Source organism: Amblyomma americanum, chromosome 7 (genome assembly GCF_052857255.1).
Source record: "Amblyomma americanum isolate KBUSLIRL-KWMA chromosome 7, ASM5285725v1, whole genome shotgun sequence".
Lineage (NCBI taxonomy): Eukaryota > Metazoa > Arthropoda > Arachnida > Ixodida > Ixodidae > Amblyomma > Amblyomma americanum.
The window spans coordinates 96,142,234-96,168,017 of NC_135503.1; the positions used below are offsets into that span (position 1 = coordinate 96,142,234).

The window sequence follows — 25,784 nt, forward strand, 5'->3', positions numbered from 1 at the left end:
GAGTGAGCAGTTGCACGAGGCTGCAAATAAATCCTGTCAGGCAAAAACAGGTCTGTAAATGCATTTTCTGTTCATATGCATATGAATTTTGTTCAGTTTTGATGATACAAATACAGTATATGATGATTATGGATTTTTATGGCGCAAAGGCATCTAAGGCCAAAGAGCGCCATGACACAAGGTATTTTTCTTTTTCTCAAGGTGGGGTCAAAGACCCGTTTTTCCAAGCATTTCACCCTAAATTAGCCGAGCACCAGACCAGGGGAAAGCTTGTACCCATTGTATCACCGGTGGGTACCCGGCGGCACTGGGGATCGAACCCCGCACCTCCCGCATGCGAGGCGGATGCTCAACCACTTGGCCACCGCTGCGGTACAAATACAGTATATATACTCACGAAAAGACCGCCCCGCCAACATGCCAGCAGGTAATTTAGCAGAAAAAAAAAAAGTCAGCTAAAAGAACTGCTTCATGTGTGCCTAATTTTGCCCACGTGGTATGTTACGCTGGGAGCTGATAGACGATAACCGACTGCACGACCAGGAACGAGTTGTTCCATGCACCGGACTCCGCCTGGAACCGCAAATATGCGGTGCCGCAATGCTGCTAACTCGTCTTGTGTGCTCAGCGTTTGCACCAGACAGAATAAACATTATGTTTGTTCTACTAGAATGGTTCCACTAGAATGTTCTACTAGCTTGAGTGCACCCCATTCTAGTTTTCAGAATGGGGTGCACCCAAGCTAGTGGCACGTTTTTTTGCGGCAACGTGCCACCCGCCAGGTAGGGTGCCACAGCAGCGTACCGTTGAGATGATGTTGCTAGGCCTGCTTCCCACTGCCTGATTCATGATGTGCAGCACGTCAGTGCTTTACCATGAAAAGTCTTATCTTGTCACCAGCTTATATAACACAATAACCTCACATTAAAATGAATGTATAATTAATTTCCACAATGTCTTCGACCATGAAATGCATGGAAAAGTAGGCCAGACGAACGCCATCTCACATTGACGGTGGTTGGTCACACACGTGGTGCGCTGCTCCGAACCGTCGATCAATCCAGCATCAGATCTTCGGTGGATCTTGATCTTAATCACATGATGTTTGCCAGTAAACTGAACAAACAACCTGTTTTACTTTTTGTGATTAATTCATTCCAGTCGCTGGGCACGCATCCTATCATCCATATTTTCAATGCATTATGTATTTGAAGGATTTGCCAAGGCTGTGCCTTATCATAAAAATGCGCATCACAGTATACAAAAAGGGATGCGTAATTGGAGCCCCGCTGTAGTCGAGAAAACTTTATGAAAAAATGTCAGTCCCGCATAAGGGCCACACCGAACCGCGAAAAAAAAAGAACGGCTCTTACACGTGTACACACAGTATTTTTCCCAAGCCCCCAGAGATACATTTCACCGAGTTCTACTGTACTAATCTATTTTTTCAAAAGAGGACTTATGATGCACACAGCGCTAGTGGTTGTTACTTTATCACTAGTGTTAGAGCATTGCTTAGAGCTTGACCTGAACAGATCAGCCCTGCAGAGAGGGAGCATGAATTTCTTTAGAGCAGATGACAACAAACGAGCTCGTGCTCAGAGCCATGCCTAGCCCCTAACTGGCAGTGCACCAAAAGCAAAACTGGTTGATAAGAGTGAACAATGCACTGATAGAAATAGCACAACTCATCAAAACATGTGGACACCAATGGGAGTTGCAACAGTCATGGTCACCGGCCTGCCCACAAAATGCTCAAAATTAGGAATGTGTAAACATTCAAGCTCTGGATTCAAACAGAACAGAAACAGATTTGAACTATTCAACCTGAATATTGAATTTAGGTGTTGGGAATAAACAAAATTGGAAACCAATGACTAAAACTGTCCCTGTTGACTCAACCCACCGATCGCACAACAGATCGCTGTTGCTCACGCAGGTACTCTCGAAGCTCTATCCGCGTGGCATTGTCCCAGAGCAGGTAAGGGTTCTCCGTGTTGGCCGTCAATATCCGCAAAAGCTCTGGAGCTGGAAGCACGCCCAGCTTTCGAGCCAGGTACGGAGTCAACAATGCCGACAGTGCTGCCCGTGCTGCACCGTTGGGCGGACATGTGCCGTCAAGGCCTGCTAGCCGTGCACAGGCCCCAATGCTCTCCTCAGCCAGTCGATTGGCCACTTCCTGCAAAGAGAAGACTGCACCATCAATGAAATTCAGCTCAGCCCAAAGAGACCTCACATTAGTCGACATGCCAGCTCCAGGGCAAATCATCTTAAACTTTGCTAGGGAAGAGTCTGGGATGGGTACCTTAAAAAAATTATAAATTTAAATTAGTTAAATTGTGGTGGTCAACATCCCGAAGCAACACATGGGTTATGAGGAATGCTTTAGCAGAGGGCTCCGGATTAGTAACTTGGACTAGTAACTGGTCATTTTTGCTCACAGGCATTTTTGTATTTAGCCTCCACCTAAGTACGCCTGCCGCGGCTGGAATTGAACTCGCTACCTTGGGACCAGCAGCTGAGCGCCAAATGGTATGTACGTTTAAATGTGACTTTTGTTCTGATATCCGTGCAATACATGATATACCATATTTACTTGCATAATGCTCCCACTCGCGTAATGCTCGCACCCCCCCCCATTGGCTATCAAAAATTGGAAAATTTTTTTTTTCCCCGCATAATCATCGCACCCCCAAAAATTACTGCCACGAGCCGTCTGCTTGTCGTAGCGATCGCCATCTATTGACTGCGGCCACAACTAACTGCCATGGCTGGGCGCACGTGCTACTAGGTGGCGGTACTGTGCTATCATCCGCTGCCACCGCCGCTACCGCTTATCCACTCACCACCGCTACGCCATTTTGCGAAGGTGTCTCCAGCTCTCCGGTGTCTCGTAGGCCTCGTTTGCCTTGTTTGCGTGTTGCACCGTGCTCTTTGTGCCGCTTCGCCATGGGACGCTACGCAAGCTACACAGCTGCTTTTAAGCTAAAAGCTATTGAGTATGCGTTGGAACATGGCAACCGCGCCGCCAGCAGACACTTCGGCGTCAACAAGTTTTGCGTCCGGTATCGGAGACGGCAGCACGACGAACTCAAGACGACTGGTAAGACGCGCCGGGCCTTCCGTGGACCGAAGACTGAGAAATTTCCTGCCGTCGAATCCTCTTTACTGGAATATATCGAGGTTCGACGAGCGGATGGGTGTGTGCTATGTCAATTGATTTGATACGGAACCAGGCGCTCGTAATAGCAAGAAAGGAGGGCATCCCGGTGCAAGACTTCCGCGCTAGTAACGGGTGGGCCACACGATTTATGCGGCGCAATGGACTCTCGCTCAGGAGGCGAACGACGCTTTGCCAGCGCCTGCCCGCAGCCTATGAAGAAAAAATAGTGGACTTCCATCGATTCGTTATCCTGCCCGCAGCCTATGAAGAAAAAATAGTGGACTTCCATCGATTCGTTATCAGGATCCGGCAGGAGAAAAACTTCTTGCTCTCCCAGATAGGGAACACGGACCAAACTCCGCTGAATTTCGATATGCCCAGCAGCAGGACAGTCGAACAGACAGGCGCTCGGACTGTGCACGTCAGGACTACAGGTGCCGAAAAACAGAGGTGCACGGTCATGCTAGACGTGACGGCGGACGGGCAGAAGCTCCCACCATACGTCATTTTCAAGCGGAAGACCCTCCCGAAAGGAAAGCTCCCCCTGGTATACACGTGCGCGTCCAAGAAAAGGGGTGGATGACCGCGGACCTTATGGTGGACTGGGTGAAGACTGTGTGGGGGCGGCGACCGGGAGCGCTTCCTTTTCCGTCGCTCCTCGTGCTTGATAGCTTTCGGGGCCATTTTCAAGAGTCGGTTCGGGCAAAGTTAAAGGAACTGCGCATGAACCTGGCTGTTATACCCGGCAGCCTCACATCAATGCTACAGCCTCTTGACATATCTTTGAACAAGCCATTTAAAGATAACATCCGGAGGCTGTACGCAGAATGGATGGCCGAAGGTGAACACGCTCTGACGCCGGGCGGCAAGATCAAAAGACCGTCCGTGGAGCTGCTGTGCAGCTGGGTATCAGAGGCATGGGGTATGATTGATGTAAACATGGTGGCCAGAAGCTTCAAGAAAACAGGAATTTCGAATGCCCTGGATGCGACCGAGGACCACCTGGTGTGGGACGACGAAGAAGCATCGGAAGATGAAGAAACCATCGATTCCAGTGTCAGACACGGACTCTGATGAAGAGTAGAATTGCCTGCAGGACGTACGCAACGCGAGTAGTGACGGGGAGGTTACGCGCGGCAAATAAAGCGCTTTAGCAGCTTGAGCTTACGTTCACCCTGTACTTTCATAACGAAGGTAAGTTACGCTTGAAAGTAATGTTTTCGTTATATTTACAATTGCGGACCTGACAATCCTGATCTTGCACCCATTCATCTTTGCATTTAACACTCCGAAACATTTGCTTGAAAATTTTCCCCGCATAATTATCGCACCCCCAAACTTCGCGTTGATTTTCAGGGAAAGAAAGTGCGAGGATTACGCGATTAAATACGGTATTAACATCAAATTTCAATAAACTGCTTCCAATAATAGACAAAAAGATTGAAGGGGACACTTAAGCTCGGCCTTAAGAGTATGACGCGATAACGTAGTGGGCTAATTCCCACATATGCAAATCATTCACTACTTTACATTCATATCTCCTTGGGAGTCCTCATACCCCTCCTGGCGCAGTGGTGCGCGGTTAAGCGATGCGCCACTGCCCTGCGATGGCAGGTGCTCCCAGCGGTGGGCCTTGTGCGGCACAGGTTGCTCTTCCCGAGCGACCAGTCATTAATTTAACTGCCACTTGCCATGGTGGGCAGGTTGTGATGACGCCGCATGGTCACATGACCTAGGTGGCCCACCTGCCTGCGGGAGGTGGTTGGTTCGAAACCCACCGCCGGACACCCACCGGTAAAAATGGGTACAAGCCACCCCCGGCCCGGCCCCCCACTTCTTCAGGGGTGTGTGCTTGGAGGAGGCTCCGCAAACCCCGCTGCGCCCTTTCGGGGGCGAACCCAGTTTCAAACACTCAGCCTGCAAAGGTGGTTCGTGTTTCACTCCCAAGTGAAGAGTTCGACTCAAAGCTCGTACGCTCTAACCAGCGTCAAATTCAACACTAAGCGATCCTTCATCAGAAGCGATTCAGAGTATCACTGCGGTCCTGGGCAAGTCCGGTTTTTCCGGCTGCCCGACTTTGTGGAACCACCTGCTAGAGCCACGCTCGTGATTTTTCGTTCACAATGCTGATGCTGACAATGCCAATGCCGAGCCTTTAATGCTAGTGCGTTAAAAGTGTTAAACTGTTCTGGCGAAGTACACAACTGACTTTTTTTTTTTCTGTGAAGTTCAAAAAGTGCATTGCGCATATGCGGCCATTTATCTAGCCACCCCTCTAAGAGTTGCCCACAAACCTGCCCTCAATTCGGGAATGGCATTAGCAAATGGAATACGTTTTGTGCAGTCCCATTTCAGTGGTGGGAAAATTCACAAACATCCATATGCTGTGTGATGTCAGTGCATGGCAATAAATCCCAGGTGGATGAAATAAATTTGGCATCCTCCATACAGCAGCTCTCTTCCTCCTTTCAGATTTATTTGACCTCTTCACTTACGGAGCTGTTTGGGTGTCCATTGTGAGCAAGATAGTTTTTTTGTTTTTCATCACAACCTCTGGAGGATTTCTTTGAACCAGAGGTGTTCTCGACCTCTCAAATCCTGGCAATCTGAGTAATGAGCATTTACATCACGACAGTTCTGGACTAAATGTTGAATGCCTATTCTCTTTAATACGTGCAACCCGGCTCGTTTGCCACATACATCAGTACCATTGAAACATACAAGGCCATACAAGTTGCACTTTGTTCTGCATTATGCTTACCTTCGTGTCAATTTCCTGCCAGAGACAGATAATAGCATGTGTTCTGAGACCACCAAAATAACTTGGGGGCCTTCTTAACCACATTCTGAAAGAAGAAACTGCAATAGTGTCTAAAATGAGTGTCTAATGTTCTTGCAAATTCACCGCCAACACTCTGATTAGAACCAGTTCCATAGGTATGTACGAGTCATCACCTCCTAGAACGTTTGAGTACCTTCCAATGGACTATCATATGAGATTATACTAATTCGACCCACTAATACACCCCATTCCATTTTCTGGGGTGGGCCTACTTCAAGAACTTTGGGGGTCCTTAGGAATTTTTGGCGGTGGGCCAACTTACAAATTTTGGGGGTCCTCATGTTTACAACTTTGGCGGTGCCCTATAATTGGTCTATTAATGATCATGCGGTTCTGACATCATGACCCTCTCAATCGCATTCATAGATCGCGGAAGTCCTCACACTGCTCCTGGCACAGTGGTGCAGCAGTTAAGCTATGAGCCGCTTCCCTGGTAGGTGGCTGTTACGAACAGAGCTACCTGTGGGGCTTGCGAGAGTAATACCCCTGTTACACGGGCGTTTTCAACGGCAGTTCAGTTGATTCTCAGTTGAACTGAACGGCAGTTAGCGGTGTTACACGGCAGTGCTAACTGCCGTTGAAATCTCAACGGCAGTTGAGTTCGACTGAGATCGGGGATCCCAGTTGAACGGCCAACTGACAAGATGGCGACCTACAGACCGAAAAGCTTGCCCTCTTACTGGATTGTCTTGGCTCAGTGTGCTTCGAACCCGCAAATTTCTACCGCAAAGCAAAAAGTACACGAAAATAATTGTCACTATAGTAAAGAATATATACACTACGATCATTTACAAAGAAAAAAATGCACACACTGCTTTTTTTTCTTATTTAAACTTCGCTCTAGGCGCGAGGACATGTGGTTAGAGTGCTAACTGAACTGAACGCGAAGTGCTCGTGTAACAGCTGGCGATTCCAGTTGAGTTCAACGGCAGTTGAAATCCTCAACTGGCGGTTAACTGAACTGTCGTTGAAAACGCCCGTGTAACACGGGTATAAGGTTGCTCTTCCCAAGCTCCTGTAAGACTCATGCACAGCGCCATGTTGGGCAGGTGGCAACTGCATTGAATTCAGCAAAGGTGGGCAGGTTGTGATGTCACAAGGTCATGTGACCTCTCTCAACTAATTGGGGGATTTCGTGGTGCTCTCTGACTGGTCAATCGGAGTCACGTGGTACTGACAACATCAGGGAAATTGGCCAATCAGAAAATTTCGTTGCGGAGAAGAAGGAAACTGCGTAACTACAGCCCAAATGCTATCACATTCGTAAAATACTGCTAGTCACATGCACACATCCACAGCCACCCTATGTTCATGAATACAGTAAAAGCTTGTTCACTCGAACTCGAAGAGGACCGGAATCGAATTAAGCGAAGTTCGAATTATGAAATCGGCAATAGAAAGAGCAGTCATTGCACCCCACCGCACGGGCAGAACCCGAACCAGCCAAATTTAGAGTTGTTATTGCGAGCTAGGTGCTACTACATGTTTGTGGCGGGTGATTCTGAGAATTAAATTCATGTGGTCCTAATGGCAAATGAAATAAATTGATTGCCCAGTTATACGCCAGAAACAAGTACTGGAATGCATTCGCGTGAGCAGCTAGCTATAGTGCTGGTATGTATGACACTATTTATGATCCAAAACACGTTTATTTACAGGGAAGGGTTGTCAAAATTAGGAGTAATCAGTGATGTGCATTCGCTTGTATTTCTTCTGTCGAGACTTCATTAGCATCATCTGCAGATTGCCCAAGAGCTCCAGCACAATGTCCGAGTTCTCATTGGAAGAGAAGTAGCGTGCTGCAACATCGAGCGCCTATGCTACTTCACATGCACTGGGCAGTGGCATAGGCTCGTCGCCCCTGTTGGTCTCATCACTGTCGGCTGTTCGCACCGCACGTGAGCCCTGTGGAGTCTGCTGACAGCATGCAGCCTCAACTATATTGGTGTCACTCAAGGGCTCCAACGTTTCCACACTGCTGTCCACGTAGCTCACGGCACCAACAAAAAGCAGGACTGCGATGGCCGAACTGCGTTGTGCACACCTTGTGATCGCGACCCAGTGACCACAGCAAAACGAAAACCTGGAACGGCTGGCGCCGAAGGATCAGCAGTGCCAGTGAGTGCTCCAGCAGCGAAGACCTGCTACGTCATCCACCGGAGCGCAGGCTCCGGCAACATTGTCCACTCGGCTTTTTTTTCTTCTCTGTTGTTTTACATCTCTAATAAATTTGTAGCGTGTTGTACTCACTATGGGTCAGCTTCTATCTACGAGGAGCGGTGTCAGCCAGGCGCTCCTAGTTCGAATTAACCATTGCAGATGCCGACTTGTTCGAATTATCGAGTTTTCCCCCATTGAAATACACAGGGCTGTGCCGGGACCCGGGCGTCAGTTCGAATTAACCGTAAGTTCAAATTAACTGAGTTTGAATTAACGAGCTTTTACTGTAAAAGGACATGTCTGCATACCTGCTGGTTGGTCTCGAGGGAGCTCTCAACGCCACCCTCACGCAGAGTGTAGTCGTAGTGGAAGGCCGACAGCAGCAGGTGGTAGAGGGCGCCGGCTGCCAGCAGCTGCGCCTGCAGTGCACTCTCCACGGCCAGGGCTCCCACACATCGCACTAACGCCAGGGACAGCTCCGACAGGTGCTGCACCATCATCACCATTGTCACCAGCAGGATTACGTCCAATGCAGGCCAAACAGCTGCTCTCTCCCGTTATCCTTATCCAATGCCAGATATGGCGATGCTATGCCAACAAACTTCCTCATCACATATCTCCAGCTAGCTTCCAGTCTCTCTTAATTTCAGCTACGATATGTTTTTATGGAAGTTTAACATCCCAAAGCGACTCAGGCTATGAGCGACGCCGTAGTGAAGGGCTCCGGAGAATTCGACCACCTGGGGTTCTTTAACGTGCACTGACATCGCACAGCACACGGGCCTCTAGAATTTCGCCTTCATCCAAATTCAACCTCCGCAGCCGGGATCGAACCCGCGTCTTTCGGGTCAGCAGCCGAGTGCCATAACCACTGAGCCACCGCAGCAGCCTTCAATACTCTATAACTAAAATTCTATTATAGGCAGGATGATAATTATATCTTATTGCATTCTTTTATATCTAGAAAACCCATAACAAACATTTCATCAAGTTTCCTTGAAAGCTCTATTTATTTATTTACCAAAGAACCCACAGTGCCAAGGCTTCACAGTGGGTAGGCAGAGTAAAAAGAATAGACACCAGAAAAGACAAATGAAATGTAAAGCGCAAGACATGCACATACATTTACAACATAGAAAAGCAAGCGTCATTTGATGCAGCACCCAAGACATCACTCGGCAGCCCATTCCATTCCCTAATGGTTTTAGGAAAGAAAGCCTCCTAAACAATTCAGCTTTTGTCGCTTTGTATTTCTAATAGGGCTGTTGCAAATGCTTTTCTTCAACAAAAATAGTTGAACAATAAATAAAACAAAAAATGCACCCTCTCTTCACGAAAAATTTGCATAACAATTACATAAGTGCTTAAGGACTTGTTTTACATGAATTAAATGACATTTAGAATCGGCATGCAAAAATACATGTTCCCTGAAGATTTCCTATTTGTGAATAATTTAATAAAATTTTGTTTTCAAGACAAGGCCCCCCCTTAAGCTTGGTGGTACAGTGCCCAAGGCTGATGCCACATGGACACTGAGAAACATTGCTGCAGTACCATATTATGAAAAACACAATAAGTAATGCTTCACCGCTAACCCACAGAGAAGCAAACATTTCAGTGACTGATTGGAGTTTCCACCTGCAGTGTGTTGGGCACTGGCCATGTCTCAAGAGCCAGGCAAAGCATTGTATACTGCTGTATGCAGAGATGACACTGTGCGACATCATTGTTAAACAAATAGGAACTAGGAATGGCAGTAATATGGCTGCAAATATAGGATGTAATTTGAGTGAGCCAAATAGGCAAGCTTGTCAATGAAATGAGGCATAAAATGTCAAGTTAACAGACGATTTGCAGTGGAAGTTAGCGGAAGCAAAACACCAAGTTGGAATCATTGGTTGGCCACCGCAAACGAAAACGAGCTTTCAAAGAGAACAAGAAGAAAACATGAAAAAATGCACTCTCACAATCCCTTGTCTTTTTTTTCTTTTTTTACTGAATGCTCTGATCAGGTCTAACATGCAGACGTCAATGGACGTTACCACTCAAGCAGCCTGAATGGTTTTTTTGGCTAGTATGGCAACAAAAATTGCCCAGCCTGTGTGGCACCCTAATTATAGTAATGGCACTAAGATTCCTGGCCTCTGCCCACTCTGCCATGAGCTAGGAACAGAACGTTTCAAATGTTTCCTGCAGGTTTCTCTACATTTAAAATCAGAGGCATATTTAAGGAAGAGGCAGGTGAGGGGGGGAGTAGTGCGTGTGACCACCACAGTCCCATGACCAATAGATTTTATAATTTTCGGTTGAACACACATTGACTTCCCCTTTTTCTGCGAATGAAGATAGCACACATCGTGCATATGGAACCAACCAACTACCCACTCATTTCCTCCGAAAGTTGCCCTACTTGCAAATGCAGCTAGTTGTGCAAACGAAATATGCACACAAGTTGCATATAAGAACAAGCCCAAGGGAGACACCAGCTATGCAAGAGAAATCTTCAAAGTTCAGTCAGCTGACTCAATGATGAGAGTGCTCCCTTATTAGCCAAATGTTGCAGTAAGATCAGGGCCAAAGAACTCTCAATCTGTGACACTTAAAAACAGCCGGCTCAGCAGGGAAGCGAGCAGCCAACAGCCAGACTCACGTCAAAGTAGAGTCCCCGGCAGAGGTCCCTGGCCAGACCCTGCATGGTGGACAGGGCCTGTCGGCAGGCCGGGAACTGGGCAGCCACACCCAGGCAGTGGGCTGTGTGGGTGAGCACCTCCGTCTCCAAGGCACCCTTCTGCGAGCTGTGGTTGAGCAGCTCCACGCTACGCGACAGTGCACGCTCGAGCAGCTGCACACAGAGCAGCAGAAGACGAGTTCACACACGGGACTCGTCGGCTGCCCTCTGCGCAGAATAAAAACTGGATCCAGGTTTAAGCCCAAAATGCTTTTAGCTCCTATTTGCAGCAGATGTAGGCAAACATTGTCGAAATCTGGAGCTGGGCATTACACTGAGCCTGAAGCCCAACATGGCAAATAGCTGGGCATAATACGCTAAAGGAACCGGCACACTGCAAACAGACATGCTGTGCAGGCCTTCAAAGGCCCTCAAATGACAGTGAAGGAATGACTCCTCAGATTACTGGCACCAGCACATAACATGAGTGGCCACACTGCTCAGAAGCCAAGGCAGTTGTGTTGTCTGCCCCAGCTTGGGGGAAACAAGGAATAGGTGTAGCTAAAGGAACTGTTTAGGCAGTCTAAACAGATCAACTGTTATGTGCGTTCGAGTCAACACTACCACACAAACACCCTGACCACTCCATACGTTAAACCTGTGGAGGAACGAGCACCCCTCTGAAAGGCAACATTTTCAGGAAGGAGCCATCCAACAATGTGATAGCCTTTCCAGCAACGCATTTCATGTTTGCATATCTACGCTCAACAATGAGATAGGCAACAATTTTTATGACTCAATACATGTTGCCAAGTTAGCAAAAACAAATGCATAAACACGTAAAAACCTAGATCACTGTAACATATGCTGGGCAAAAGTAAACAAAGTGAACCTATTTTTTCAGCACTAAATTAAATACACACTACACAGTACTGCATGAAATAGCCAAAAAGGTGCTGTTTGATATCATCAGAAAGAGCACCACATAAGCATTACGTGTTTGTAGCAGGTAGCCTAGCACCATCTGGGACTTGCAGAAAAATGTTCCCTTCTGCCGAGACTAGTTGACCAGTTTCTTTCATTGAGTTCGCATGTTTTTTTTTCTAGTGTAATGAAAGCAAACAATCGCTATAAACCTGCAACATGTATTGCAGCTGCTTTCTTTCATGCATTAATTAAAGAAAATTTCAAGTTACCAATCCTAATCCCAACGGTTTCACAAAATTACTCCGAGTCTTTCTATTAGGTGTGGGTTTAATTGCCCGGGGGATGTGATAAAGCCTTGTGATAACCACACCTCAATGAAGCTCGTAAGTTCAAATTCAAAAGTGGTGTTAGATTAACCAGAAATTCTGTGTTATATAAGCTTGCATTGTGCAACACAGCTATCTCCAGGGAGGGCTGCAGTATGCCACCTCAATGAACAAGGCCCTGCCAAGTACAGTGCATGCACTGCCTGCCATACCTGCAAGCCACCTTCCCTGCGCAGCTCCTCAACATTGAGCGGTGAGCAGCGCAGTGTGTGCCATGCTGTCTCCGTGGCAACGCCCAGCAGAGGGGTAGCCTTGCTTCGCAGCTGTGGGTCATCCAGCTCAGACTCCATCAATCGCAGCAGCAGGCCATACCCGGCATACTTGTATGGCTCCAGTTCTGCACACACAAAACAAGGACGCTGCAGTGCATGATCACACAAGAGAGAAGATACGCTTCTGTACATATGCGAAAAGCATTCAAATAAGTCATTTGGTAAGGTGAACTATATTACTACAGAACTGCAGTACACGAGTAACATGGTGACACCATGCAAGCGTAGCAGGGGTGGCAGAAGGTTTTTATGGTTTATGGGGGATTTAACGTCCCAAAGCGACTCAGGCTATGAGGGACGCCGTAGTGAAGGGCTCCGGAAATTTCGACCACCTGGGTTTCTTTTACGTGCACTGACATCGCACAGCACATGGGCCTCTAGAATTTCGCCTCCATCGAAATTCGACCACCGCGGCCAGAATCGAACCCGCGTCTTTCGGGCCGGCAGCCAAGCGCCATAACCACTCAGCCACCGCGGCGGCTGGGGTGGCAGAAAGTTAGGTGGGCGGATGAGATTAGGAAGTTTGCAGGCATAGGGTGGGTGCAGCTGGCAAAGGACAGGGTTAATTGGGGAGACACAGGAGAGGCTTTTGCCCTGCAGTGGGTGCAGTCAGGATTATGATGATGACGATGGTGGTGATGATGATGATGATTATGAAGATGCAACAGTTTTCCTACAGAAAATTCTAGACTACAGAACTTCAACTCAGCCCTGCAAAGCTGTTTCACTGTGAAGTAGGAACAGTAAGAATTAAATTAACGTACACAGTTAAAACTGGATATAACGAAACTGAGAGAAGTCTGCAATTTTTGTTAAATGCAGTTTGCAGTGAAGACTTCAAAAAACAATGCAGAATGGAAACCAATAATGTACATGAAATCATCTTTAAAATGTTCACCGTAATCTGTCATTACTCGAAGTGAGATGTGGAGAAAAATTTCATGATCGCATTAATAATACACCTGAGGCAGCAGCTGCCACCATCTCCACCGTTGCTAGCACGACACCACAACAAGTGGTGTGGGGGCCGTGAGGGATGTGGGGAAGTCAGACGCACCACGGCCGGGCTGGAGGAGAGCACGCCCAGTTGCACCGTCACTACTAGACCTGCCCACTCTAAGTTCACCCGGCCACCACTGCCCCAAGAAATAGACTTCACCTTGCATCGCCAGTGCTCTCCGCTGCCCCACTTCCCACATGCGAGAGCTATCGATGCTGGAATCTCACGAGCAACCATGCGGCAGTGATGGGCGCACACCGGTCATCTGGCGTCTTCCCTGCTAACTCCTATTGTTTTGCACTGCTTCTGAATATGAACTGCTGTAGTGCCAAGTGTTGCGACACTCCAAAGACGAAAACAGTGGAGACTGCTGCGTTTACCACACAGATGCGCCAATGGCACAGGAGTGCAGCGCATTATGCCAACTGTGGTCGCTTGCTGTGATCATAGATGTGCTTCTCATGACAGCTCATGTTTTATCGACACAAAACTTTGAAGTATCGCAGCACTAGCTAAAAAGTAATTGGCGTAAAGGGTTCGCTACATCAAGGTCAACCATCCGAACCCTTTTGTTCATGGATTTCACAAATTGCCGTCCTTTAATGGGGGCAGCATTGGGGAATTGAGAAATTTTGTATTATCAAGAAATTCGTTACATGGAGGCTCGTTACATCAAGGTTTAACTGCACTGCCATGTATAAAACAACCTTGAGCATCTAGAGCTGGGGGAGTTGGTATGCAGAGCTAATCTGTCTCCGAAGGTTCCAGGTGGTCTCAGCCCTGCTGCGGGTAGTAACATGTCCTGTGGAAGTATAATTCCATACAGTGATAACTTGTCAATTCAAGCCTGTTTTATCTCGAGCTTTTGGGTGCTTCTGGATGGCTCCACTTGTAAAAGAAAGTTGTTTGCATGCAAATTAGTTGTGCCATCAATATTTTAAACTACACACCATTGTAGCCGCTTGCCCAGCATGCACTAGTGTCATCTTCCCAGAGAAACAATGAATGGTTCGACAGCAAACTTCCATACCATGTACTGCACCAGAATCAAACTAATGGACCCTGGCAGTTAGCTTGGTTTGGTTTGTCGCTCACTAGCCAACTGGGCAGGACGCCACAGAAAGCGAGTATGGAATGTGCACTGTTTTATCGCCTCTGATCTTTAGCTTCCAAAAGATGACCTTGTGCTTATGTCACTGGTTTTGGTATCAATGCTTTGAGTCATCTTAACCCATGCGCATGCCATGATGTCAGCATTCCACAGGAAGTATGCACTAAAGCGTTCGACAAAAAGCTGGCAGGTGCATGAAAAAGACGAAGGAAGCGTAAGGGAATGCAGGGCTGTGATGAGCGCCATAATGAAAAGCACGTCATAGAATACATCTCTGGCCAGCTTGGGCTGCAAGAGGAGGAAAAAGAGGAAAGGAAGGAAAAGTGGGGAGAGAGGCAGCTCATATTTGAAATCATTTTTTTTTTAGAGTTCAGGGCTGACCTATAAGTAGCAATGTACAATAAAAGATTCCCTGTGAAACTATTGAGACGCTGTCGATCTTCAACAGAATAACAGTAATCCCTCGTTATAACGAAGTCAGCGGGACGACAAAAAAATGCGTTAAAACGTTAAAAGCGGTAATTCGACATAAGCGACCACCCGAGAAAATCTAAAACTTTAATTGCGCCGCAACGGCGAGGAAGTAAAAAATACAATGTATTCAGTGAAGCAAAACATTATTCAGTGCAAAAAAGGCAGTGAGCTTTGGCTGTTTCAAGTTCTTACCGGGCGCGTGCAACCCCTGCTCTAATCTGACCAAGCATTGCACGAGGCCGCGGTCACCGCGCCCATGCATTCAACCTTCGGGGTATTTTGAATCGTGAAGGCAGTGGCCGCTTTTACAGGGTATATCGAAGGCAGTGGCCGCTTTCATGCGGGGGGGTCACGGAAATGCCGTGGCTCGAGTCTGAGGTTGTGTTTACTGCGCTCAAAAAACGATTAGCCATTCATTGTAGGTACGCAGCGCAATCGTGAAAACTGAACGATTTTGCAATAGCGGCTTCGCATGATTACTGCGCAGTTTTTTTTCCCGATGTGTACAGCTGTGAAGTTTGAAATTGAGGTTTTCGGCGAGAGTTTTTCGGTGCACCGTTGTCGACGACACTGTGCTAATTCTACTGTTCGAGTGTCAGTGTTCGCGCATCGTCGCGTCCGTGCCGTTGACAGATGTCTAGGAACAAAATTCAATGACCCTACCATGCATTTAGACCATTTGTCTAGTCTGATGGCGCAAATCAAGCATGACCGGCTTGAGAAAATCACCGGGGAAACACCATGGATGCGTTGACCCGCCATGTTGACAGGCTGACTCGCCGCTGGCGACGCTCGGATTTGTGTTTTCAGCAAGTTATCGATCTATTTGCACCGTCAAAAGTGCAACGAAGCTAGGGGCGGTGTTTTATTGCGATGCAGGCTGATTATGACGAGCGGCAAGCAGATTTCTAGACCGGCTTCCCAAAAGTCATCTTCCCGATTTGCAGCTCCTCGCGTCGAACACGGGAAAGGGTGTACGACCAGCAGTCGCTTGCGACCAGGCAGCAGCTCGACAACTCCGTAGTTCACACTTGCAAGCGCGACCTGCAGGTCGCCTTCTCATTTGAAGCAAAAACTCTTGGGAATAACGTTTTCGCGTGCTTTCGAGAGTTTCGTCCGGTTTGGCAGATGTGAAACGGTTAGGCTTAGCGACGACTATGACAGCCAAGGAGCAGCTAAGTTCATTGCCAAAAGCTCACCTCGCTCGCTACTCGCAAGTGTGAATGGGCTCATAATCGGAGGGACACTTCTTTTGTGCTTTTTGGCACATTTCAGCACCAGAAATGTTCTTTAGAGCGGTAAAATTCTGCTCACCGAGCGTGCCCCATGGAATGCTACGTCGCAAGTCTGCCCGCGGTCTTTTGGCCACTTTTCGGCATACAAGAGACCGCGGTTGTCTGGCATCACAAAGCGTCATGAAAATTTTATTTTCATTTGGATTCTATCACGGGGGACACCAGCGACACGATTGCGACCGGTTCGGGTGCACTTCCATTTGCATCCGCTGTAAACAGCTGGGGGCACTCGGCACTCGCTTGGTACTCGTTACTAGGCAGGTCATCGGTCGTAGGTTTGGTACATTTGTGGCCTGTTCTGTGCCTGCCTGAGACTAATTCGTCGGCTGTATTGATTTGACACTGCATGTGCAAAAGGGTTGCCGCCACGGCTGCGATGCCTCCGCTCGCCACTTTGCTCTAAGCGGGTGAAGCTCTTCGTGCGCTTCGAGTAATGCGACCTAAAATGCATGCGTTTGGGTCGGGACCGGAAGAAATTTTGAATAAAACGATATTTCGAGTAAGGCGATTTCGTGATAATGAGGGATTACTGTAGTTCACAAAAGTGAATGGCACTGCATGTTTTTGTTTTTCCTGTTTGTTTTTTTTTTCACAGAAATGTGCCACTAAAAAGGCAGTTTCCAAAATAGCCTTGCAACACTATTAAAACAGGCAGACCTTTGGCGTGCCGGCTGAAGAGGATGGCCTGAGTCTTGAGCAGCAGCTGCAGGTTGATTGGGTCGGGGCCTTCAGAGCAGCGCTGCGTCTTGTCCGACAGCAGCTCGTACGCCTTGTTCACCTTCTCGAACTGCTCCTGTAACCACCCATGTGCAAGTGTGCAACTTGGGTCACATCTCACACGTGAGGCGGTAAAGCAGTGTTTGGCAGAGAACACAAAATGGCCAGGTACAAGGGAGCACTAATGTTTCTCTGGAACCAGACGCAAGGCCAGTATTGAGAAACAGCAAAAATCAGCCATGCAGGTCATCTGATCAAATCCATCTCAATTTAATGTGAACCTTTTACAGTAAAATCTCGTCAATTCAAACAGAAGAAAATGTCTGAATTATCTGAATGTTTGAATTGTCGAATCAGCCTGAAAAAAACTGACAAGAACGGCTTGCATCGCGGTGAATTTGTTCGGTGAAAGACTAGGTAATGGCTGCCTGCTTGAGGTAACAACAACGCAAAAACAACTACTTTTTACATTCTGAATTTTTATTTTCTGAATTAGCAGGGGTCGAATAATGAGCTTTTACATACAGGTTTACTTTGGAAGCGAAATGGCCGCATTTGCACTAAAAAAATGTGGGTTAGAACTTCGAAGTTTGCTAGCGATTCATAACTTCTAGCAACTCATTGCAAAGACAAACATTTTTTGTCAGACTGCTTGCGAAAAAGCTTGCTATGTAAATTAACCAGCAATGTGCCTGGCTGACAGTAAAAACTCAATGCAAAGTCTCTGCAACTAATCAGTGCTTGCCAAAAAAAAATAGTGGTCTAATCTGTGCTACGCATAGATTATTCCACTGCAGGAATGCACGTGTGCTGACCCATGTTCTATTGCCATAAACAAAGTACAGTTTTTGAGGAAACTTACTCTGAATCACGCGTGTGCTCTGTGCTGTCGTGCAGGACAGCGAGTAACGGCATGTGACAACTGAAGACACATAGTTCATGCTGGTTACATCGATGTGTCTTGCAAAGATGTAATCAATGCAAGATGCACTTCTCGTAGTGGCTTGAGGTGGCTTGTCAACAATTGTTACCTTGAGTAGTTCGTGCATGAACATTGGCAACCACTGTGATTGCTTAGCATCGACGTTAAGGTCGCTGCAGATGATGAGGGGAGTAACTGGTGCCTGCACAATGTGCGTGCACTGATCCTAAGATACCAGATTTTCGGCCACCTCGCGAATAAGTGGCGCCATCAGGCGCCACCACCGTGATTCCTGTTTGAACGGCTATGTACAGCGCGGGTGGCGGCAATCCTTGGTGCCGGGGTGCACGCACTAGGAACTCCTCCAGACTAATGATCCTGTGCCTTCACAATGTCGTTATTGTAGGTACTAATTTTTTTAAAAACGCTCGCAGTTAGTACTGCTTCACTTGACGACATCTGATGTAATAGTACTTATAACAACAACACACGAGAATTTTTGAAACTCCTCTGAGCCTCACTCGGGCACCTATAGATGTCCTGTAGCCTTAGTGGACGGAACAGTGACGGACAATGGAAGTTGAAAAGGTAGCCGTTAAATGTATTCCTGCATTGAAAGCCCTTTGACCAAGTCTCTGTCCTTGCATGGCAACAGCTTCTCAAGCGGAACTATTACCAATGCTGTAGCCAGCAAGCATCTTCAAGCCGTGTCTACGGACATGAGACGAAAGGCACGTCGGACTTCTAATTCAAGCACATATTGTTTCCAAGAAGCACATTATGGAAGAACTAATGCAGGCGAAAGTACACTTCATGCCAAGCACTACAACTGCAGGGCTGAGCAACCAGAAATGACAGAAAGCTGCAGCTGATGATGAAACACTACTTGGTAGTCTTTGTTTGAGAGAACTTCATGAACGGCCTACACGAAGCATGCAAATAAAATAATTTTTTTAACTATAAGAAAGCAGACAATACCTCCAATGCTTAAACCGCTACATTACAGGAGCACCATCATAATAAAAATGCTGCCAGATTTTTCACCCTTACTTGGGGTAAAGTGGTGTATTATACATAAGTACCTAATTTTCTGTAATGCTCATTATCCTTATCTTCTTTTGTTCCACAGTGCTGAGGGAGGATAACCACAGAGCACAAATATACCATTCTTACTATATTAGTTATGTGCATTCCCTTATCACTCGCACAAATATGTTTGAACTTCACTTCTGTCCACTTTACCAGCTTACTTACAGCCACTATCGCAGATCATTTATCACAGTTAACCTCATTACTGGAGTCTTGTCCGAACGGCTGAAAACAAGGCAGATTTTGCCATTTTTCTTTTGCTGGGCAGCAACAAAATGCAAAAATTGTATTTTAAGCAGCTTATCAAGACTCCATGGCTCCACACAGCAAATGGCAGGAAAGTGAGATGCAAAATGTCAAACATCTGCAACTCAGAATCAATTTTTAGCATTGGATTACCGCTACACCTTGCTGGCACAGCTGAACTGGAGCTCAAGTTTTCCATCCCAATGGGCATACTGCTACAACTACTACGACAACAACATGGCATTCAAGGAGGTCTACCGATGAACTATCATGACATAAACTTACATGGCATATCATGGCATAGCATCATGGCATATCATCACGGCATCATGGCAACTTATCATGGCATAGTACTTACCCGCCCTTCAGGGTTCTTGTCTGGGTGATACTTCTGAGCAAGCCTGAAGTATGCCCGTCGAATGGTCGAGTCATCTGACCTGCCCAACCAACATTAGAAAAAAAAGCTTTAAAAACACATGCGCAAAAAGTGCCTGGTACTGTTGAAATTGAGCACACTACAAATGCTGTAGCAGCTGTTTATAAGCACTCTGAAACACACTCTGATATGCATATTATTTTTACCCTTTTTGGGCTGCCTCAACATACCGTTCACCTGTCTTAACAATACATATAAGAAGTATAATGAACTGATGGATGTTAGCCAAAAATTATTGTTTGTCCCGGGCAATCAAGAAGTCAGGAATTGAAAATTACATGCAAACTGCTGGTACGCGACCACCGATTCAACCACCGCCCAACCCAGAAGAACAAAGTGACATGCGGCTGACCTTTGCTCCTGGGTGACTCCCAGTGCAGCACAAGCCTCTTCCAGGGACAGGGGTGGTGGTTTTCGGTCTAGCTCCTGCCTCCAGCGCTCGAGCACATCTCTCAATAATGACACCTGCACAACAGCACTGATATTTCATTCCACGTGCTCACACATAGCGACCTAAACAAGCTGAAGAACAAAAGCGCACTGGGGTGTGCTAATATCAAATGTTTGGATGCTTCATCATATTTTGACAGCAAATTGAGTCTAATATTTTCAAGTAGTTCAAATATGAATATTCTCAGTTTAAAATAAAGTAAATGGCTTTTCACAAAAGCCACAACAGCTTTAATACACGAGCACAGCAAAAAAAATAAAAATAAAACCAAGGCAAAAAAATGCAGTTTGAGGTACACACGTCCTTTATTTGAAGAACTTTGAGACTACTGTATACTGCCACGAAAAAGTTGTTAGCGCGTTCATTCATGGCTGCGTCATGACACAGCGCAAAAATGCACTGCGTGGTGGTGCACTGTTTTCCTATCCAAGAGCACATGCAGCCACGCTGCGGAGGGTCTCGATGGCTCTCAACAAATTTTTCTTGCAAGGCCTCTCACTACTGCATGTGCACTTCTGATGAACGCTGGATACTGGCCATATGAGAAAAGCACAAGTTATGTAACAAGTGCGAGATCATGCTTATCAAGTTAGTGAGCACAGCTCAGTAAAGCTAAAATTTTTTACCTCCAACAGGAAAATCCTTAACTTTTCGAATTCCGTGGATACTTCAAATTGAAAATGCACAATGTAACTTGAATTGAACAGCAGATTTAATTCACAAACTATTCAAAATTTCGAATATTTCCATGCCCCTACTTTCTGCGACGCTGCCGTGGAAGGAGCGGGCAGCCAACACTTGAAACTGCCAGGTCTCTCATGAGACGCACGAGCCAGCTGCCCAGCGCTACAAAAAGCCAACGTCTTGAGCTGAACTCTTCCACTGCACTGCTGGTTTCCCCGCAAGTTATTTAGTCAGACAATTTCAATTCTCAGCTGTCAAGCAGCCATCCACACCAGAAGTAAGCTAACTCCACCACAGAAAGATATGCATGCGACATGGCAGCTGGGTCCCATGAGCCGAGCGCAGCCCTTACACTTTGGGCTTCATTCTCTCCAAAGTTTTTCAATTACCTTGCGGCGCAGACGTGGTGCAAACTGGAATTTGCAACAGCATGCAGCACAATTTGCTGTTTGCTACAGTTGCCATTTGCTACATGTGCACACAAATGGCACAGCACTGCCATGCCATTTGTGTCACAGCAATGGCACTGTAATGGTATAGCAGTGGCACAGCACTGGCACAGTGATGGCAAAGCAATGGCACAGCAATGGCAAGCAATGGCAAGCAATGGCACAGCAATTCTATTGCTGTATAACCCCATGCTACCCGATATATCGCTAGAGGACAGTTCACTGACATGAGCACTAGAAATGAGACTTCCTAATGCACCCTTGTTTGCTGCTCCCATACATTCAGTGTCCATTTCAGCACAGACTCCAAGCATATTCTCGTTGAGTCAAACTCACGGGGTCCTTGATGGGCCAGTCGGGGAAGCGCTGCACGTCGCACAGGTGCCGCAGGTAGTAGATGTTGCAGAAGAGCTCATTGTGCAGCTGCGGGTAGTGTACAGGCGGTATGGGACAGTAGTCGTACTGGGCCCGTGTGTTGGACTTGAGCCGCGGCGTGAAGTCCCCAATGTGGCTCGCTATCTTGCCCATCATGAAGCGCCTGCAGACAAACATCTGCCTCCTTCAGGTGACGTGCCCCAGATTCACACAAAAAGCGCACTTACTGGTTCATCACGCAAGCAGAATAAATATTCAGACAAGGAAAAAAAACCACTAGTGAAGATTTCTATAAAAATAAAATTGGCTACATGCCAAACTTTATGACCTCTCTGACAAAAAATTTGTAGTTTACCTTAGTGCTCATTGATAACAGAATTCAGCATAAAGCACCTGGACACATATAAAACAACAAAAGCTTTTTTTCATGCTTGAAACAGTTACGAAAGTGCCACACACTGCATCTACACTCGCCGACCGATTTTTCGGAATTTCTACTGACTGCGAAAATGTCAAAAATTGGGCAGTCCAAAAAATTAAATTTCAGTGAAGATATCTCTTTATTTAATCTTTTAACAATCAATACAATGGAGAAAAGGGTAAGTAATTCTGTGCATATTCTGAAGCTTCACATGAATCATGTACACAATGACAATGAAAAGTGAAGATGGCAATAAAGATGAGAAAACAGACAAACAGCCAACGTACAAGCTCTATCGGCATTGGCCTGTGCTGAGAACAAATCCCAGGACTGGCTGCGGATTGAGTATAATGAGAGGCGTATTTATTGTCGTCACAGCGCAGTTTTGACAGTGCAGTGATAGAACATCTAGGGCTGCACTGTGTATTGTAGCAGGTATGAGCTTCTCGATCAATGTAAAAAGCAGAGCCATTTTCTTCCGCTTGCAGTCTCCATTAAGTCGTACACCTCCCACGTGTTCCACTGCAGCCTCGTTGCATATCTGAGACTAAAAGACTCAATCAACACAAATGAGTTCTGTCAACTGTGACTGCACAATATGCCAACCCACAGAGAATACCAGCGGTGTCATTTAAGAGGCTCCCTTTGAGCTTGAATACTGCTTCATTCGATTGCGTTTTTAATCCCCCTCAAAGTCTGAAAAACAACGAGGTACCGCTATCTGCATTACATGATGGCTTGGCTATTGGTAGAGGTGCTGGGGAAAGTGCAAATGAGGTTCGAAAAACCAAGCAATCAGTTGCGATGCATCCAAAATTTCAGGCACTCTTATAGACCGTTTACAGAGAGCAGTTCGCTCTGTCCACAACAGGTGGCGCCACTAGGACGGCAGCCACTTCTGGCCTTAGGAGCCATCGTTAGCAGCATGGGCGCGCAGTGCTAAACGCTGCTCGCAGCTTGTGTACGAATGTCAAGTGATTCGTAAACAACCCGGCTATGTTATGGATATCAAGCGCACTGTTGAATTAAAATGTGGAGCTAATATCCCTGTGGTTTAGTGTAGAAAAAATAGACGCGCTTATTGAATTTCGCACACTTCGCAACGCAAGCCGGCGTTTTTTGAGGAGCGGTCTTGAGAGTTCATGCTCCTTTCAGAAAAAGCGGAACTTTAACGTGTTGTTCTACGAAAAAATAAACATATCACAAACCCTACGCACCAGATTATTTCAGCGCCAGCAGTAGCTGCGGGAATGCCAGAACGAGCTGGTGATATTTTCGCAGCAGTGATATATTGCGCCATTGTAATGTTGCTACATTATTTTTGCAGTGTATTAAAAAACATCTTGTGGATATTAGCGCGGACACGTTCATGTTTCATCATGCAAAGAAAGAAGGTCAACATGTACATGTCTGTGGCCTTTCTGCCCTTCGACAAACACTGATCCAGTGCATCGAATAATAGGTGCTTTTTTAGACCTTTTCTAGACCTTCGTAATAAATGCTTCCTGGGCGTCAGCATAAGGCTCACTAAACTGTTGTGCGTACTTGGCGCTAGCACGGTGGAAGCAGCAACGGAGCGTTTGCAACAGTCCTCAGAGGAGGCGTTTTGAGAATTCTCTCGCCCGATGTAAAGGTCTACAGAAGTACGCTAATGCACGTAGGGGCAGCAGTGAAATTTATCATGACAGGACTTCGTATATTTCAGCTTATTCCGGCTGGTTACATCTGCGGGTGCTGAACCCCGGAGCTGTTTTCAGTTTTACTTAGCAAGAGAGCCGAGTCAAACATTGCCGATCTTCTGAAGGGGCCTTTGGACAACATCCATATTCTTCTTTTGGAAGCCGGAATGTTAACGGATGATCTGGGCAATCGGCCGGTGATCACACGCATGTGCACATCCGGTTTTAAGTCTCGTGCACAGTGCTGAGCGGTGAACGTTCTTAATAGCTAGCTGTGAACACATATTCCTCCATTCGGCAAAAATATCGAGCCCTAGCTATCAGGCATTGCCATGCTGTTCATCTGTAGTTCGACAACAAGTTATTTGGCCCACAAATACCGTTAGATGGTGAATTTACTGAATAAATATCAACGCGCATGTAGCTGACCGCAGTTTGTTGACACATTCGAGCCCATGCAGGCAGTCTGAAGGAGACAAGTATTTAAATGAGATGCTTATCCGAAACATTTTCTAGTACCGACAAGTTCTATGCGCATTCAAACAATGGCGGAATGGCGGCGATGGCGGAATAGTCACGTGACCAAATATGGCGGCGCCCATGCTCCCGCACTGAAAGCGTCTATACATTGGCTCTCAGGCAAGTCGCGGTGCCGCGAAAAAGTGCGAATAAGCAAGAATTTCTGAAAAGCCAGTGATCCGAATTTAAGGTTGCCAACTGTGTGAATCTGTGGCTTTGATTTAGTAACTATGCAAGTCACATCACTGCTATTGTCTCACCAATGCCAGTGAAGCTGGCAATGAAATCATGCGTTTTGAGATAACTTTTCTCAACTAGACAGGCATTGTGTGTAGTTGAACCTTAACATAATGCACATGGATATCACGAATCATTGACTAGACCAAACTCTTGGTAATACTTTAACAAACAAAATGCAATTTATATTTTATATATCAAACACGGTTGGTGATGAAACGGATATATCGAACTCCCCAGCGCCAATCAGTGCACACTTGGATGACAGGACAGTGGCTTTGCCACCGCACACGAATGACAACAAGTGGGGCGGCAAGCGTTCACACCAAGGGTCGTGCTTCTATCGTGATACAGTGTAATCCACTTATAACAATTATCGGCGAAATAATGAATACAACGATAGGAATCTGGCCACCTGAAGGTGTTTACGACCAAAATTTGTGTGAAAGTTTGATAAAAAATAATATCCTCCGAAGCAAATGACGTAAAAACTCCGCAAATGGACTGGCATGGCTAAGTCCGTAGGGGAGCGTTGCCTATGGCCTTGGGAACCAAGTGCTGTCGTTGTCACAATCACTGGAGGAAGAAGCTTGCTTGGCCACAGCGGCGCAACAGTGGCTCAAACAAAAATTAGATTCCGCCCATTTATGCGTTCCTGAACTGGGTAAAAAGTCACGCCGACTAAGCACAAGGCGATAACTTTGAACCCCCCCCCCCCCCCCTCTCCCCACTTTTTTCATTGAGATGGTTGAGAATTTACTTTTTTTTCTTTAAGCGTTAGCTTTTTTTGCCATTCTCCCATTTCGCATTGTCTGCAGTGCAGACATAGGCAGCGCGCCAAGATGCTGAGCACCGATAACATCCTGGCGTGTTTATCATTTATCTTTTGATAAGAGCTCCAGAGAAAGTGGCTCACTCAGTGAACAACTTAGCAGAGCACCAAGACGCTGTGCACCCTTGAAAGGAACGCTGGTGGGGGCGGCTACATGCATGCGGTGTGGGTCTGTTTTTGCTTTTTTTTTTTGTCAGTACAGATATAACGATAATCAGTTAAAACGATCAAATTTTCTGGTTTTCTCAATATTGTTATAAGCGGACTGCACTGTACCTCACACTCTACAACAGCGCCATGGAAGATACAAGGGTGTGGAGGGTTGGTAGCTTGGTGGTCAGCACGCGTTCACGCTTCCCACACCTGTCGAGAGTGCCCCATAAGCCTTGGAGTGGACAGTTGTAGCCTTGCAGCTTTTGTTCTGATGTA

At 46.6% G+C, this 25,784-nt stretch overlaps 1 protein-coding gene across 1 annotated transcript in view; it reads right to left on the reverse strand.

Moving 5' to 3' along the window:
• Positions 1–25,784, reverse strand: part of LOC144099428 (dnaJ homolog subfamily C member 13-like) — a 158,220-nt gene that overhangs the window by 50,931 nt on the left and 81,505 nt on the right. The window contains exons 26-33 of the mRNA XM_077632721.1: positions 21,629–21,830; positions 20,061–20,173; positions 19,631–19,709; positions 16,956–17,091; positions 12,299–12,483; positions 10,816–11,007; positions 8,474–8,653; positions 1,907–2,179 (exon numbers count right to left, since the gene is read on the reverse strand). Coding sequence (XP_077488847.1) covers positions 1,907–2,179; positions 8,474–8,653; positions 10,816–11,007; positions 12,299–12,483; positions 16,956–17,091; positions 19,631–19,709; positions 20,061–20,173; positions 21,629–21,830 — 1,360 coding nt within the window. The remainder of the gene's footprint in view (positions 1–1,906; positions 2,180–8,473; positions 8,654–10,815; positions 11,008–12,298; positions 12,484–16,955; positions 17,092–19,630; positions 19,710–20,060; positions 20,174–21,628; positions 21,831–25,784) is intronic.